We start from the raw sequence: 17,322 nt of genomic DNA, 5'->3' as shown, positions 1-17,322 counted from the left end.
TCCTTAGTTAAAGTCTAGAAACCCGCACGGATAGTTGCCGAGCTTTTCGGTTAATACTGGTAAAAATGGCAATTAGTAGTGCTTGTAGCTTACTTGCAGACACATCCTAGAGATTCCCAGTGTTGTAACCACCGCCCTGTTCAAATGATTTCATAAATTGTGACATAACCTGGCATTGCATAGTTTCGAAAAAAGATATAAAAAGTTTTGGCTCGAGCATTGCATATGCATTCGCCCTATAGCTTTGTTAAGATTCATATACTGTGTTAGAGTATCTCTACTGGGCTTTATCTCACCCTATGTGGAAAACTATTTTCAGGTGCTGATGATATGCTTCCGTTAAGATAGTAGTTTGGGAAGACTTGGAGCCAAAAGCTTCTCTATTTGTTATTGTTGTATTTATTTTGTACAAACCTACGACTTTATTTATATTGAGTTTAAACTCACTTTTGTTGTAACCAAGTATCGTTTTGAAAAGTTGTAGCCATTAAGACATTTTTATATTTCATATCATTAACTTGTAGCACAAGCTCTAGATTCAAAGTTAGGGCTTATGATGTCGTCTAATTAATCATTAGCCTCATTTTATTATAATTATTTTTCGGGACATTACACCACAATATACATTAACATCCATACCACAATTTCATGTTCAAAAGATCTATGTTGCTATTTATTAAGAGTCCCATCGTTTACTCTCTTTTCAATGTGGGACAAATTTTCAAACTTGTTTCACGCTTTTCAAAATAAAACAAGAAAAGTTTTGAAAATACCTATAAAAACTTTATTATCATTTTTATAAATTACCCAACAGTAATTTTATATCCATAACACTTGGGCAAAAAAGGGTGCCAAGCACAACCCAAACATAGTTAAAGCATTCATCTTTATGTATTTATATAATTTGTTGATTTTGTTAATTATATACAAGAAAGAAGCACTTAAAAACACAAACCAGTGTTAACTCCAAACCCACACAAGCTAGCAACATGCATCTTTTTAAATCCTTTAGGAATTGGAAAATCAAAATTTTAACTTCAATAATTCCAACCATCAATGTAACCACAACACACTATTTTTATTCATTAACAATAAGTAGAAAACATATTAAATTAACTAAATTACTAGTGTCAAGTGATCTTTCCATGATTGACAGTCAAGACACCTTCTGCTTCCAACTAAGATGGAAAGTCTATTTATCAATTTCTGCTTGTTCCACTAAGGGTCGAGTTACCCAACACAAGACTAGTCATTATAATTCCTCTTTCATCTAAAGGAAAACTCCACCCACTCTATTACACACACACACACACACACAACCATCTTTTGGATTCACTTGTAATTTTTAAAGGTATGAAAGATTTTAATGAAATTACAATGGAATAACTATTTCTTAACCAATGTGGCACTGAAATCCCAAAGTTTCCTAGCCAACTCAACATCTGTAGCCTGTGAACTTGCTTTGGCCAAGTTGTTGTCTGCAAAATATTCACCACTAATCCCCTTCACTTGTGGATGCAATGCCACATAGCATGTAGTTGCTGCTCCCTACACCCAGATTTCATGAAATATTTAAAATAATAAAATAAATAAAAACGCAAACATACTTATGAGCAATATGATATGATTAAGGATTATGACGTTAATCAAATTTTCTGACAAATGTTGGTATATTTCATGTTTTGCTTTGTCATTCGTTTTTCCAATTAGGCTTTTCAAATGAAGGGAACCTTCTTCCAATCTTTAGGAAAGGCAAAAACGAAAAACTCATGTCAACCAAAGATTCCATATATAATGTGCCACAATGTAAATGTTCGAGCTGACTGTAAAATTCTCATCCAACAATGAAAGATGAGGGAAAAAAATCAAATAATAGTTATTTTCCTTCACTTAAAATGAACTACACAATTAGTTTTGAAGTGATGCTCATAGTAGGAGGTTTCTCAAACTGTGTTTCAAATCATCTTTTTTGTGGTAACCACAGCTCAATCATTTTAAGATTTCAAACAGAGGAGAATTGAATCCGTGAAATAAGAACCCAAATTTTCCTCTTTTTTCTTTTATTGGATAAATAACTAGAAAACTTTAATCAAACCCATATACATTTAAATTGGGACAATTCATTCATCCAAGTGCAACATAACCAAGATTTGTATACATGAGTTGAATAAAAAACTTACTTGTTGAACATTTTTAAGCACATATTTACCAAGTTTGTTAACAAGACCTGCAACAAACAAAAAGAAAAACAAGATTGCAGTGTAAGAGTACAAATCCTTCACTACTAGCAACAACAAATATAGAGAAATCCTCGTGAGTAGATTGCAAATATCACAATACTAAGACGCAAGTGATGGGGATCACATGCGGAGGCTTGATATTCTTCCCACTTATGTGAGGCATGGCCAAAAGAGGCAAAATTGATTTATTTGAGTTGGATTTTAGGAGACATTTTAATTTAAGAAATTATTAATATCTAATTTTTGTTATTTTGCAATTTAGTATTTATTTTCTTATTCCTTTCTAGTTGGTCTACAACTATTGGGTTTATTATTAATAGGAGACACTTTTGGTTATTGAATACAATGGATTGAGAATTTTGACTCATGGCTCACTGATGAAGCATTAGGCAGAAGCAGAGAAAAATAAAAGAAGAGATGAGAGGGAAAAAAGTGAAGAAGAAAGGGAACAACAACAAATAGAACTGTGGGAGAAAGAAATCTGCTATATGGTAGAATGGCAAGAAATTTATTTCAAAATTATGCCAAAAAACCATCAATCACCCTACTTCACTCCTCAAGGCCATGTTTTCGTAGAAAAAACTCAAATCTAAGAAACATGGACACAAACACAGGACACAAATGATTTTGAAAAAAATTAGAGAACGAACACAACCCCAAAAAATTAAATATTTTTATTTGTGATGTATATGAACATGAATTTATGGCAGAAAGATATAATAGACATTAATGTAATAATAATTGAAACCATTAACATGACACGTGGTGGATCCGAAATGTGGATGTGTGTTCGCAACATATCTATATGAATGGGCGGCACAAAGGAGATCCAGGAATTGCTGAAATAGGAATGTGGGTTGTTAGCATCTTTGGTCAATTGGAGAATTGTACTAGCATCGACGATGAATTGTAGGAGGTCTACAAGGGTTTAACTATTATTCTGGAGAAAGTTTAGAACAGTACGGAAATCTAATCTCACTCTCAAATTGCGGTTAACCTGGTGAAGGATGGAGCACCGAATGGGCTCTCTCAAAGAGTTTTCGGTGCTCTCTCAAAGAGTTTTGGTAGAAAACTTAAGATTCCTAGTGCAAAGATATATATACACCTTGAAACATGGCAAATCAATTGGAAGCCCAGCAACAAGGATCTGTGCATCTAGACTCAAATAATGAATCAATCTCAATAAGGAGGAAACAAGTAAAATGTCTACACTGTGACTTTGGATTATGAAAGAAAAAATAAAAATAAAAATAAACCTAGAATTTCTATCTATCTATGCCTACAATATGTGTATGGATCCCCTCCATCATCCCCATTGCGCGCTTACACTAATAGTAGTACTATTACAGCTGCTTGCATAAAAAACTACCATTGTTCTCAGTATACAAACACAATTGTCAAATTAAAATAAGTATGTGGACATCATTGTGGCTAGTGAATTGTTTTAAAAGCAGTGAAAATGATTATAAGAAAAGATAAGTTGATGGGTAGGCTAGGTTGTTCATTTAGGCTTTAGATACTATGTCTGTATTCAATGGCATAGCTAAATATATAAAATAAAAAATAAAAAACAAAAAAATTCACATCAATGTTAACATAGAAAGTCAAATAAGTTCTGTTACAAGATGATGTGACAAAAACATACCATAATTCTAAAAATGGTGACACTACAGTACTACTAGAATATGCAATAATCAACTGGAATTACATAATCAGATCAAGGAGGTGTCTTAGAGATACCCATAATAAGGCTGTTACTACGGTAGAGGTTGGTGGTAATTGCTCCTGGATGTAACGAATTTGCAGTTATTTCCGCACCATCTTCCTATTCAAATAAGACACCACCACCAACAACAACAACATACATTTTTAGATCTAAATTAGCTTGCATGCCTGACGAGCACAAGTCAAGAATAAATGTTTACACATTATCTGATAATTCCGATAAATCATTATTCAACCTTCCTACTAAATTATAAAATTACAAACAAATCAATTATGCATAGTACCTATGAAAGGTAAAGTAGAGAAAGGCTAATAATTATTGTTCATCTAAACTGACTGGGACTAGCTCAATTGGGCAGAAGCCTTACACCTCACCAAGAGGTCAAGGGTTCAACGCTTGCCACATGAAAGGCTCTCCTTCCCTAAGTTACGACCTCCAATGTACACAAAAATATAATAATAATAAAATATATTTGTTCATCCATACAACTTGCTCAGAGCTTTCCTTCTCTGTTTGCCCTGGTTCACATGTTTCTTCAACTGCACATGGCCATTCTAATTACTAAGTCAAAAAAATAAAAATAAAAAATAAACATCAAGGTACTCTTGAAGGACAAAGATTCGTTGTTTAGGCCTAGTAGACAAACATACATCCAGTGTAAAAAAGTGATTTATATCGATAGAGTCAATGGAACCCTTCTCAATGCTAAAAACTGATAGCAGAGGAGGTTACATGGAACTTCATTCAGATTCATGAACACAACAAAAAAATACCTTTAAACGTCTTGCAAGCTCATTAGCATGCAAAATGTTAGCAAGCTTTGATTGGCCATATGCGCGTGCACTGCTGTATCTGTATAAAAATTAATCAAGTAGAAACACAACTTCAAAAACATATTTTTATTTATTTCTTTTTAAAAATTGTTGTCCTAATATATGCACATTACATATCTCATAAATAACTTCAATTCAAAATTTTACCCTGCTTCATCATTGATATTATCAAAACGAATTCCTTCACGATACGTAAATCGGTGCCCCTCTGATGAAACATTTACAATTCTTCCTTCTCTTTTGGTTTCACGTGACGTTTTCTTTATGGTGTCCAATAAAAGATTTGTCAAAAGAAAATGACCTGCAAATGGGCTTATAATTTACAAAAACAACAATAATAATGGTGGCGTCTTGCATCAAAGTAAACTTTCTTCTTTATCAACTTCTTTTATTTATTTATTTTCATATGAAGTGATCAGGAGTAGACTTAGTAATATGCAACATATATACCTAAATGGTTTGTGGCAAACTGTAGCTCTATGTTGTCCTTGGAAAGCATGAAGTGAGTTCCTATTCCTGCATTGTTACTAATTACAACAAAGAAAGACAAGATGTAATTAAACCAACGAGTAAAGATTACACACCAAGCACAATACACACACATACGAAGCACAACAAGATAAAAAAACCATGTAAATAAATAATGGCTGGCAGACCATGAATGAAGCAAAGTGATTTATTTCTTGATTCTATGATATCATTCCTCGTCTTACTTACATTAGAAGGTTCAGTGGGATACCCAAGGAAGCGAAATCTAATGCGAATTTCCTAACAGATGCTATTGAACTGAGATCCAACTCCATGACATCAATCTTAGCAGCTGGAACTTCATTAGCAATAGCTTCTTTAACCTCTTCTCCTGCACCCATATTCCTCACACCCATGATAACATGGACACCCCGTAATGCAAGGACACGCGCAGTTTCCGCCCCAATACCACTTGATGCTCCTGTATTTGTATTTGCACTCACCATTAGGCAAAAAAACACATTCCAGCAAATGCCAGTGTAATACAGGCTACTCCATGCATTTAGTTATAAAAAAAAAAATTTAAAAAAAAAAAGGATAATAATATTTGGAAAAATGTAACGATGCTCGAAAAGCTTATAAAAATCTCCCAAATTTTCCTAGAAATTGTGCATATTCACTTGAGTCCGCGGTGGTATTGGAGAAAGAGGATGAAGGCAAGAATTTTAAATAATAATAAATAAATAAATAATCCAATTCTCATCCCAAATATACTCTTCATTCAGAACACATATAACTTCTAATGACCACTGCAATATATTTCTCCAAAAAATAAAGAAAGACAAGTTGAAAATTGGCTATGATACATTTGGTCATAACTTCATAAGTCTAATGAACCAGCAATATATGTTCTATTTGTTGGTACATAGTTTATGAACTTCTAAGGGAAACAGAATGGTGATGTTTATATAGGCATGGAAATTGGAAGGGGCAACTTGAGAACAATTTATGCAACTGGTTATGTGAATAAAAATGAAACCTTCCGAACATTACTATTATTATGATTTAACTATTTCTTTTCTTTTCTTTTCTTTTATTTAACAAAAAAGAAGGAACAAATTTCGTAAGTTTCATTGGTTGTGATCCAAATAATTTGTCTGAAGAAACATAACAGAGATAGTAGGTTAATTATTTTATACTCCTTAGTAAAGGGTAAGTTAAACCTTGGATAAATTACAATTTATCTTCTTAAACTATGATCCGTTTATATTTTGCCCATTGAACTTCAAAACTATACAGTTAACCGTCTTAAAGTATTATCTTATTACAGTTAATCATTTTTGTTAAGATTTTCTTAAGAATTTACAAAAAATCAGATCATGTGTAAAGTAATGACACATTTATTAAATTTTAGGGCAATAATACCCTTATTTGGTTATTTCGTTTGCATTTTGCCACTAAGATAAGAAGACAAAGTACAAATGAAATTACCAGTTAAGAGTATTATTATCCTAAAACAATCCATAACAGGTATTATTGTTCTAAAAGTTCAACAAATGTATCATGTGCTTTATACATGACCTGATTTTCCGTAAATTTCTAACAAAATCCTAACAAATAGGGTTAGTACTGCAATAAGATCATATTTTGAGGGAGTTAATTGTTGAGTTTCGAAATTCAAAGGGTCAAAGTGCAAATGAGTCATAGTTTAAGGAGATTTACTGTAATTTACACTTAAACTTTTTATCCTTCAATTTTCGAAACGACCTCTACTGTCATGACCCGAACTCGCCCCTAGAAGTTAGCATCATAACCGGCCAATAATCATGAGTTTAGCTACAGCCTTAGACAGAAAATCAAGCATAGTTATCAATAGGGGCGCAGAAGCGGAAGGAAAAACACAAATATTGTCTAATAAGCTGTGCATATGTGGCAAAATAAAAACCTTTCACACATATATAATAACTCACACATCATATAATAATCAATTCATACATGTACAGAATCATCTATAGAGCAATTTTCATATATTTTCTTCATTTATTTTCAACATAAAATTCTATAATTTACTATAAAACCTTTTAAAATTTCATATAAATTTCTCTTCTATATTAAACTGACAAAATCGATAAAACCAAACCATAGAATACGGTACGTATTGGTTTCTCAATCATAAAAATTGAAAGGACCGGTTCAGTGCTAAATATGCTCTTTAACACCGATCAAACCGAACCGCCGGTTACACCCATAGCGGTGGTGACTACGTATGGTTTCTTCAAGAAAAGGTCCTGTGGAGGTCCACTATGAATTTTTATTATGAGATCTATGGACACTATCTAATAGTAAAAAGTACAAATTAAAAATCCCTGGCGATTTCGATAGTAAGGAATTTCGAAGAAAAAGATTTTTAATAAAGCAAAAAACGAAACCCAGAAAAGAAAATAAATATATATATTAAAAAAATGGACCTGTGACAATTGCAGTGAGACCAGAGCCATCGATTCCGTGAGTGACTTCCTCCGCTGTCGAATAATACGAGAACCCAGAAGCCCCTTTTCTGCCATACCACCACCACATTTCTCTCTCTCTCTCTCTCTCTCTCTCCTCACTCTTGAATCTGCTGGACTGGAGAGTTTCCTACCCAGCTTGAAGTTGAAGCCTTTTGACGCGAACGAGTGTTTTAAATTCAACCTCATAACGGCATTCACACCCTTACATTTTATAACTTTTTTTTATACGCACATTCTATCAGAATTTTTAATTTAAAATTCTATTTTATTAAAATATTTATTTTTATTCATTTTTTGTATTTGAATAATTTTTAAATATCTGTTCGATGAATAGTACTTAAAAAAAAAATTTTAAAAATGAGGTCAAATATATCAAAATAATGATAAACTATTGAATAATTAATGAATATATCTCAACAAATTTATTAAAGTATTACAGCAAAATTAACCAAAAGTTAATTTAAAAATAATTTGTTAAGCTTAATAAAATAAGAATTTTATAATTTATTAATTATATTTAACTAAAATTTATATTTAATGAGGCTAACGTAGACGCTCTCACCCACATGCCCACCATAACTGAAAAACTATTAAGGTTTTGTTTGGGAAGTAACTTACTTTTTGACTTTTTAACTTTTTTGACTAATTTAGCCTGGGCTAAAAAGTTTGGTTTGGGAAGAACTTTTTAATTTTTTGGCTTTTTTAACTTTTTTTGTAAGAAAAGAGTGTAATGATTATGAGTTGGATGTGATGTTTTGTTTGTTGTGACTAAAATAGCCTATTTCGTCTTTTATGATTAAAATTGTCAAAAAAACCCATAAACCATCTTTCCAAACAAAGCCTAACTATATGGGAAATTGTATAATACATAGGGAATGACTCAAAATTTTAATAGTAAGGTAAACATATATACTGATAAATAAAAAAAAAACAAAAATGATTTATTCACAGGAATTGTTTTTCACAATCTTCATAATGATGTAGCAACCAAAATTTAACAAGTAAACTCACATTCAAATATTTTCTCAAAACTCTCTTTATATGCATTTTGTCTTGCCACATTATTAAGAGGATTGTGGAGAAAAGAAATTATGTGAATGTAAAACTACTATTAAAAAAAGTGTCCATATAAATTGGTCGTGTTTGGACATATAGTTTTTTTTGCTTTTTAGTTAAATAGTCAATAAAGACAAAATAGGCTAATATAGTTAATAAAATAAAATATTACATCCAAACTATAATCATTTTATTTTTTCTCTCATAACTTTCAAATCGATTACAAAAAAATCTAATTATCATCTCAAATATAAACTTTTTTTAGTCAAATAATTAAAATAGTTAAGTCCCCAAACGGACTTAAGGTAGAAGTGCAGTTGGGAGAGGAGCTCAAATCTATACAAAGATATTAATTTAACGATTTTTAAGCTCTTTATATAGATTATTTATTTTAAAAAAATCATACTGATGTTTTCAATAAATTTAATAAATTGATGATTTATTTTTAAAATTATATTATTTGTTCAATTTTATTTAAACATAAATATAATGAAATTATCTGACTGATATTATCTGATTAATTAGATTATTCTTTTCTTTTATGAATAAACAGATTGATTCTAAATAGGGCCGTGATTATCCACAACACCAATTGAATAGCCTAACCGAAAAAATACAGGAAGAATATTATTTTAGCATAAAAATCTAGGGTAGGGCTTCTATCCAGTCCGGGATCAGATTGGATCATACTGTTGGGTCCGTGGGAGTCTACCACAGTTCCCGTTTTGATAATCTGAACCGTTCAATGTGTAGAACTCGTCGAGTACTATATTTTTCTAGAAAATCACGTTAATCGGATATCGATAGCTATATGATCAAATCAGTTTCATATTAAAAAATTGGACGGTGAACAAATTAACGGTTAACAAAAAACTGTTTTGATCATATAGCTATCGATATCCGATCAACATGATTTTTTACAGACGTATAGTACTCGACGAGTTCTACACATTCAACGGTTCAGATTATCAAAACAGGACCCGTGATGAGCCCCCACGAGCCCAACAAAATAATCCAATCTTATCCCAAACTGGACAGAAGCCGTACCCAAAATTTATATCCTTTTACAAATAAGTACGGGTGTCAATTTTAGTATATTCAAAAACACACTAAAAAATAGGAAAGGGGATACTCTTGTGCCCCTTTGGATCCATGTCGGACCTATATTTAAATTGTTCTAAAATTCCGCAAGTAAATTATTCATAAAATAATCAAGTAAATTAAATATTTGAAACTATATAATAATATCACATTTAATTTTTTTAAAAATAATATTCGTAACCATTATTTTGATAATAATTTATTTTTTAGATACTGATCAGGTAGTTACGAATATACGATTAACTTGATTTTTATCATGACACTCTCCTTCACGAACTTTATAATATGAATAATTTAGACCATCAAAATAGACTTGCTACTGACCCCATGAGAGAAGCACAACCGACAGTAGTATTCCAATTTCCTAAAAAAATACGTTAAGAATTTATTAATAAAATTATACGCACTAATTGATATTCTAATTAATCTATTAATAGATAATATAGTATAATTTTATTGGTTTGAATTTTTATAATTTATATAATGAGTGAAATTTATAATTTTAAAATTACAATACTATAATATGTATTATATATTAACTAGTATAATAATTGATATATATATCACCACTAAAAATTTATATGACAAAGATTTTTACCAATTTTGTGTGTATTTCTCAGGTGTTTTAGAAAAATAATTAAAAATTAATTTTTTAACTATTTTAATTATTTTTAAAAAAAATATAAAAAATAATATAATCCAAAATGAATTCAAAATGGAGAAGAACCCACTTCCCCCAAAAGAGGATACATCAGTTAGCGCCGCATACTAGAGTGGCGTGATCCACGTGTAATCATCAATAACCCCAAATGCAGAGGTGAAGCGTGGGCCGCGTGGGAAAAGTACTTGGAATCCTATATAATATATATAATCAATCGATAATCTATACCTATCAATCTATCTATATATTATATAAAAAAATCACATCTTTTATAAGAGTTTTAATATTTTAATCTTAATTTTTTAATATTTTAAATTTTTTTTTAAAAAATTTATTAACTTTTCCTAACCTACAAGTCTTTTTGACTTCCCTTATAATTATTGCGGCACTCTTTACAACTTTTCTCATACATTATGATTAGTGATAAGATTGTTAAATTATTTTTATAAAAAATCTATAAAAAAATAATTTATATATTAAAAAAATATCTAAAATAAATATAAATATCTATATCTATTTATCTATCTATCTATCTATATACTAATGGTAACTCATGCTATACACAGAACTTTATAAATTTAAAAAAAATCATTATGATTATTTTGAAGTAATTTAATATTTTATCTTATAATATATATAAAATTAATAAGTTGACTTTTATGTTTATAACTTTTTAAATTATTAGTTTAAAAAAATTAATATATATATATATATATATATATATATAATTAGTGCAATTTTAACAATTTGTATTAAAAAAAAAGTTAAACCTGATTAAATGGGATTAACTGAATTATGATATACCTCTTTTTGTTATGAAAATATACAAATTTAAAAATTATAATTAAAACAAATATGCAATTTTATTATTAAATATGAAGTGAAGTGATATTAACAAATAATTAATATGATATTTCTATTATTAATCTAATAATTTAAGTTGCATTTCTTTTGATTTCAATTTAATAACTAAAAATACAATATGAATATAATACACACGGATTTCTAGTCTTTATGAATAAAAAGGTTTTAAAACATTTTAAAACTTTCATCATTTTTTTTTTATCTTTTTTATCTAATTTGATTTTAAATTTGAATAAAAATTTTGATTTGATATAAATTACTTTCGCTTTTTCATTAAATTTTTATCAATTTTTAAAAGAACTTTATTCTTATTCCAATTTTTTTTTCTTTTCACCAATTTTGATAAAAAAAAACATAATTTTCAACGTTTCATCTTTTTAAATTTTTATCAAATTATAATTTGATAAAAAAATATATTAAAGGTTAAAGATTCTCTTAATTGGAATTATAGTGAAATAACATTTTGAAATAGTCAAAGTTTGAGTATGTAATTGGTTGAAATGTATAATTTAATTAATTCTCTTATCATATTTGTATAAAAATTGACACTTGTGACTACATCATTATATGTTGGATTATGGAAAAAAATTTGGGATGTCAAACATTTTCCATTTGTAAATATCTTACATATTAAAAAATGAAAAAAAAAATGTGTAGCTTTTTGATATGTCTATCATTTTTTTTTTTTTTATGGACATAAACAATTGATGTTTCAATTTAAAAAATTAAAAATAAAAAAAAAATAGATTGGATTTTTTAGAGATAAAAGAAACCATTTAACTCTTCTATAACTATTAAGATGGACTATTTTAATCACATAAAAAATAAAAATTATATTTAGAGATTATCCCTACATATTATATTATTATATACCACTATAGTTGTAACAAATTAATTATAATATATATGAAAATTTATATTAAGCTTTCAATTTCAATTAATTGAATTATAATTAACAAACTAATAAATAGCAATCCTGGTCTAATGGGATAGAAAGAGGATAAAAATAAACAGCACAATAATATTTAAAAGTTTTAAGTTTACATTGTTATACAAAAATCTAATGTTATAGTAAAATCTTGAATTCTCAATAAATTTTCATATTTTTTATAAAATAAAATGAAAATAAGATTAAAAATTTGATTCCCATTTTTTTTTACTTCAATTTTATGGTCTTCATTGAAGAAAACAAAATCCGATCAAAATTCTCGGCATGGAACATACATAGATATTTCGATTGCAACCATAATCACCAATAATTTTTCTCTACCATGCAAACTTGTAAACAAACAAATAAATCTCACTAAAATCAAAACCGAAACCAAAACCAAACCAACAATAGAGAAAGAGAATCACACAGAAAAAAATAAAATTAAAAAATAAATAAATTTATAGAGTGGGAGAATGTTACCTCTGACAACTTAAATCTTACCTAACTCAATCCATTAGCTCCTCTACCAATGCCTGCGAAGTTTGGGAGTTGAGATGACTAATTAGAGTATTCTTTAAATAAGACTTGAAAATTGATTAATTTTTCTCATTTATTGATTTAAAATTTTGATATATATACATCAAAAAATAGATAATTATATTACTAAATCATAATTCAAATTTAGATGTTGTCATATTTTTTTTAGATCCATCTCTAAATTCTTATCTTTTTTATTTTTGTGTGATTTCTATTTGGGGGGGTTTTTTTTTCAATTTATTTAAGACGGAGTTGTGGGTTTCTATATATATATTTTTTAAATTTAATTTATCTATGGTTTCTATTTGTTTTAAATTATTATTATTTAGGTGAGTTATGATGTGAGTTAGATATATGATAAACATATGAGTTTTATTAATTAAAATATAATGGTGGGAGATATTTTCAAATTAGATTTGTTTAGATAAACTTTAAAGATTCTTAAAACTTAAAATTGGATACTGAGATGCAAAAGAAAGATTTTAATTGATTAAATAAAAATCAAATTTATTAATTTTATCTGTTTTTATATCTGATTTTTAGTTTTTTTATGTTATAATATAATATATGTCACGCCCTCAAAATAATATAATAAATACAGTCCAAACATATATTAATAACAGCATAAATCAAAGTAAATAGTCATTTCATTACTTAAAGTTAATGATACAAAAGAGTTTAACATAATTAAATGCCCTATTGGCTTACATCTTTCCAAGCCTTGACTTGGTTACAACAAAAGTGAGCTTCGCTCATTACATCTTAAGCCCTTGGCTTTACAAAAATATACAATCAAAGTAAGAAGCTCTTGCTCCCGAAAATCTCCCACACGCTATTGCCTTAGTGGAGGCATTCCATCATTACCTAAAAATGTTTTTCCCAAATAGGGTGAGCCACAGTCCAGTAGAAATCATTTAACATAATATATGAGGTTTAGCAGAGATATAAATATAAAGTGCATATACAATGCTTGTGGTAAAACTTTCATGAATTTATATACTCACAAAATATCAAATTCAAATCTTAATCCATTCTCTCTCAATTCGTATGTCGTTCACTTATATGTCTCAATTCATAAGTCAATTTCATTAATGCTTAACAACCAAATAGAGGCTACAGCTCAGTGGTTTCAAATCATACATCACATACACATAAACACTTCAAACTTCCATTTCACAGATATTTCGTCCGCGGGCTAGGCACCCATATGTAATTTCGGGACTTTCACCCAGGACACTCCGGCCAACTTAATTATAATGGAGTCCATCTCCTTTCTCCTCCAAAATAATCATCCATACATATGCAATGTATATAAACACAAAATCAAATAATGGAGTACATTCCCTTTCTACTCTCAAATAATCATACATGTATAATGTATATAAACATGACCATATTCAATGACAACAACCAAAAGATTAGTTTCAATTCGGCTAATCCACATGCTATTTTTACAACAATCAGCTATCTTCCACCGATAGTCCAACACAGTTATCTCTAAAAGGATAGTTAATTCAAAACTTCCAAAGGTGTGAAATAATACATATTCAATTCCACCATTTATATCAAGAGTCATCCAATTTCACATTTTCCATGACAAATTCAATTATTTAAATAAAATAACAATTTGATCCAAATTAGGGTAAAACCCTTTTTTTAAATATCAACCCATGTACCAAAATCTACTATTTTGACATAGCATGAACATATTTTCAATCCCGTAACTCATGTATTTCGTATTCACCAAAAATTCCTCTTTTTCACTTCATTCCAATGCCCTAAATTTGATCAAACCACTCCCAAATCCCATCATTATTACACAATAACGAATAACTAAGCTTAAAACCATATGAGAGTGTAGAAATTCCTACCTCAAACGAAGAAGATGAGCCAAGCCAGAGTAAAACTCCAAGAGCAACGAAACCCACTTTTAATCGGATTAAAATGAAGATCTTGACGCCCTCTGTTTTTTTTTCAAAGGCACTAGGGTGGAAATCCTAATGGATCTAGATGAAATCTTAGAGAGAGTGTGAGTTTTAGAGAGAGAATGTGTAGATCTTGGTTTTTGGGAAGTTTTAGAGAGAAATAGAGAAGAAAAAGTGATTCAAAATGACATCTTCACGGACTGATATGCGCACACAGTCCGCTCGAGTGTGAAAAGTGATGCTCGAGCGTCAGACACAAAGATTCGCTTGAGCGTGAAAGTTGGCGCTCGAGCGCAGAATGCACATTTTTAGAAGTTTTGCAGACGAAGGACCCCGCTCAAGCGCGAGACTGGGCGCTCAAGCGTCCAATGTGCTTTCCTAGTATTTTTAGAATTGCAAAAGTGCTGAGAATTGACAAATCCCGCTCGAGCGCAAGAATGCCCAGTTAAGCGGAGGAGCAAAATGTATGAAGCCCGCTCGAACGCAAGAATGCTCGCTTGAGCATAACAGCCAAAATCTAGACAACAAAGATTTGGAAAACACAAGCAACCAACCTGTTCCAATCACACAACTATAACCCGATAACCAAAATAAAAAGGAAGACAAGGGAAATAGATAAGAATAACTATTCAAAACCATACCAACCTGAGTCTGGAATATAATAAGTAATGGGTCAAAACCGAAATCACTACAATATATAAGATATAGATAGACATTTACAATTTTCATAAAAAATATTATCTGATTTTTTGGGAAAGAGAGAAGGAAGACAAGTTTTAATATATTTTTTTTGGAAATTGGTGAGAGAGATTAGGATGGAGAAATTATGAAATATTTTTGTTATTAAATAAATAAATCAGTCAATAGTTTTTTAATCTATTTTATAAATTAAAAAATCAATAATCTTAGAAAATTGATTAATTTATCCCATTAAGTGATTTAAAATTTTGATAGATATAAATAAAAAAATAGATAATTATATTACTAAATCGTAATTCAAATTTAAATGTTATATCTTTTTGAGTTCCATAACTAAATTCTTATCTTCTTTATTTTTGTGTGTAATCATAGTATATAAGAGAAATTGAAAAGGGTGTTGCAGTAATCTATCTATATATATATCTATACTATATATTAAGCAAAAGGGGGTTTCTAACCCCCAAGGCCTGTGAGAGCTTCAATGTGCCAATCTTAATTTTTTAATTTTTTGGTTTTTTTAAAAAAAAAATTAACCTCAACATTTATTAACTTCTCTCAACCCACAAGATTTTTTGACTTCTCTCATAATTACTGCAGTACCTTTTCCAAAACAAATATTTGTATATTAAAAAAAAATTAAAACAAATATAAATATCTATATCTATATCTAGCTATTTATTTATATCTATCTCTAACCCACAAGTTTTGTGGGAGTTCTAATATCTGAAGTTTAATTTCTTAATTTTTTTGATTTTTTTTGAAAAAAAAAACTTAGCATTTATTAAATTCTTTCAAGTCTTTTTAATTTCTCCAATTTACACACTCTTTTTAACTTTTCACATACCTATTACAAACAGTGAGTCTCCTTTTTGTTTTCTCTTGCTTGACTTCTCACTTCTACACTTTCAACTTTAGTGACCACATATGCAAACAGTAAGTCATCTTTTTGTTTTCTCCTTTTCTCCTTTTCCTTTTGTTTACTGTTTTAATATTGTAGTTAGATAGCGCATAAAAATATTTGTGATTTGTCTAGCGAATAAAAAATTATAATTTGATTTTTTAATATGATTGAAGTTAGATAAATATAAACCATCACAAAGAGAAAAATGTGATTATAATTAGTTGAATGATTCTTTTTTTTTAAATGTGATTGTAGTTAGTTTAATAGTTCTTTTTTTTCATTTATTTATTTTATTATGGGAAAAATGTGATGTGATTGTAATTTGTTCAATGGCTCTTTTTTTTAATATGATTGCTATAGTTAGTTCAATGATTTTTTTTATGTTATTTAATCTTTTTATTTACTATTTTAATTTTATTTTTAATATGATTGAAATTAAATAAACATAAACACTCACAAAGAAAAAAATGTGATTGTAATGTGATGTGATTGTACTTTGTTCAATGGCTCTTTTTTTTAAATATGATTATTGTAGTTAGTTGAATGGTTTATTTTTTAATATTATTTAATCTTTTTATTTACTATTTTAATTTTATTTTTAATATGATTGAAGTTAGATAAACATAAACACTCATAAAGAAAAAAATGTGATTGTAGTTGGTTCAATGGTTCTTTTTTTTTAATGTGATTATAGTTAGTCAATGGTTCTTTTTTTCATTTATTTATTTTTTTTATTATGGGGAAAATGTGATGTGATTGTAGTTTGTTCAATGATTCTTTTTTTTTAATGTGATTTAATCTTTTATTTACTGTTTTAATGGTTTTTCTTTACAATTATTTATGAAAAAAATATGATTGTTGTTAGATAGT

At 28.9% G+C, this 17,322-nt stretch overlaps 1 protein-coding gene across 2 annotated transcripts; it reads right to left on the bottom strand.

Moving 5' to 3' along the window:
* Positions 1–1,059: 1,059 nt before the first annotated feature.
* Positions 1,060–8,014, bottom strand: LOC114267867 (short-chain dehydrogenase TIC 32, chloroplastic). Of its 2 annotated transcripts, XM_082882272.1 has the most exons (8): positions 7,736–8,014; positions 5,517–5,748; positions 5,250–5,326; positions 4,947–5,100; positions 4,740–4,818; positions 3,981–4,065; positions 2,181–2,227; positions 1,060–1,548 (listed from the first exon to the last, which is right to left on the bottom strand). In XM_082882272.1, the coding sequence occupies exons 1-8, from the start codon at positions 7,842–7,844 to the stop codon at positions 1,387–1,389; spliced, it is 945 nt and encodes a 314-aa protein (XP_082738398.1). In that variant the 5' UTR covers positions 7,845–8,014; the 3' UTR covers positions 1,060–1,386. The 2 variants fall into 2 exon arrangements, with proteins under 2 accessions (XP_082738398.1, XP_082738401.1); XM_082882275.1 differs by lacking the exon at positions 3,981–4,065 and having other exon boundaries at positions 7,736–8,003.
* Positions 8,015–17,322: the final 9,308 nt, after the last annotated feature.

This window comes from Camellia sinensis, chromosome 1 (genome assembly GCF_055761805.1).
Source record: "Camellia sinensis isolate YWXY chromosome 1, ASM5576180v1, whole genome shotgun sequence".
Taxonomy (NCBI): Eukaryota; Viridiplantae; Streptophyta; class Magnoliopsida; order Ericales; family Theaceae; genus Camellia; species Camellia sinensis.
Note: the sequence above shows the minus strand (reverse complement) of the source record. Positions and strands in the feature narration are given on the sequence as shown.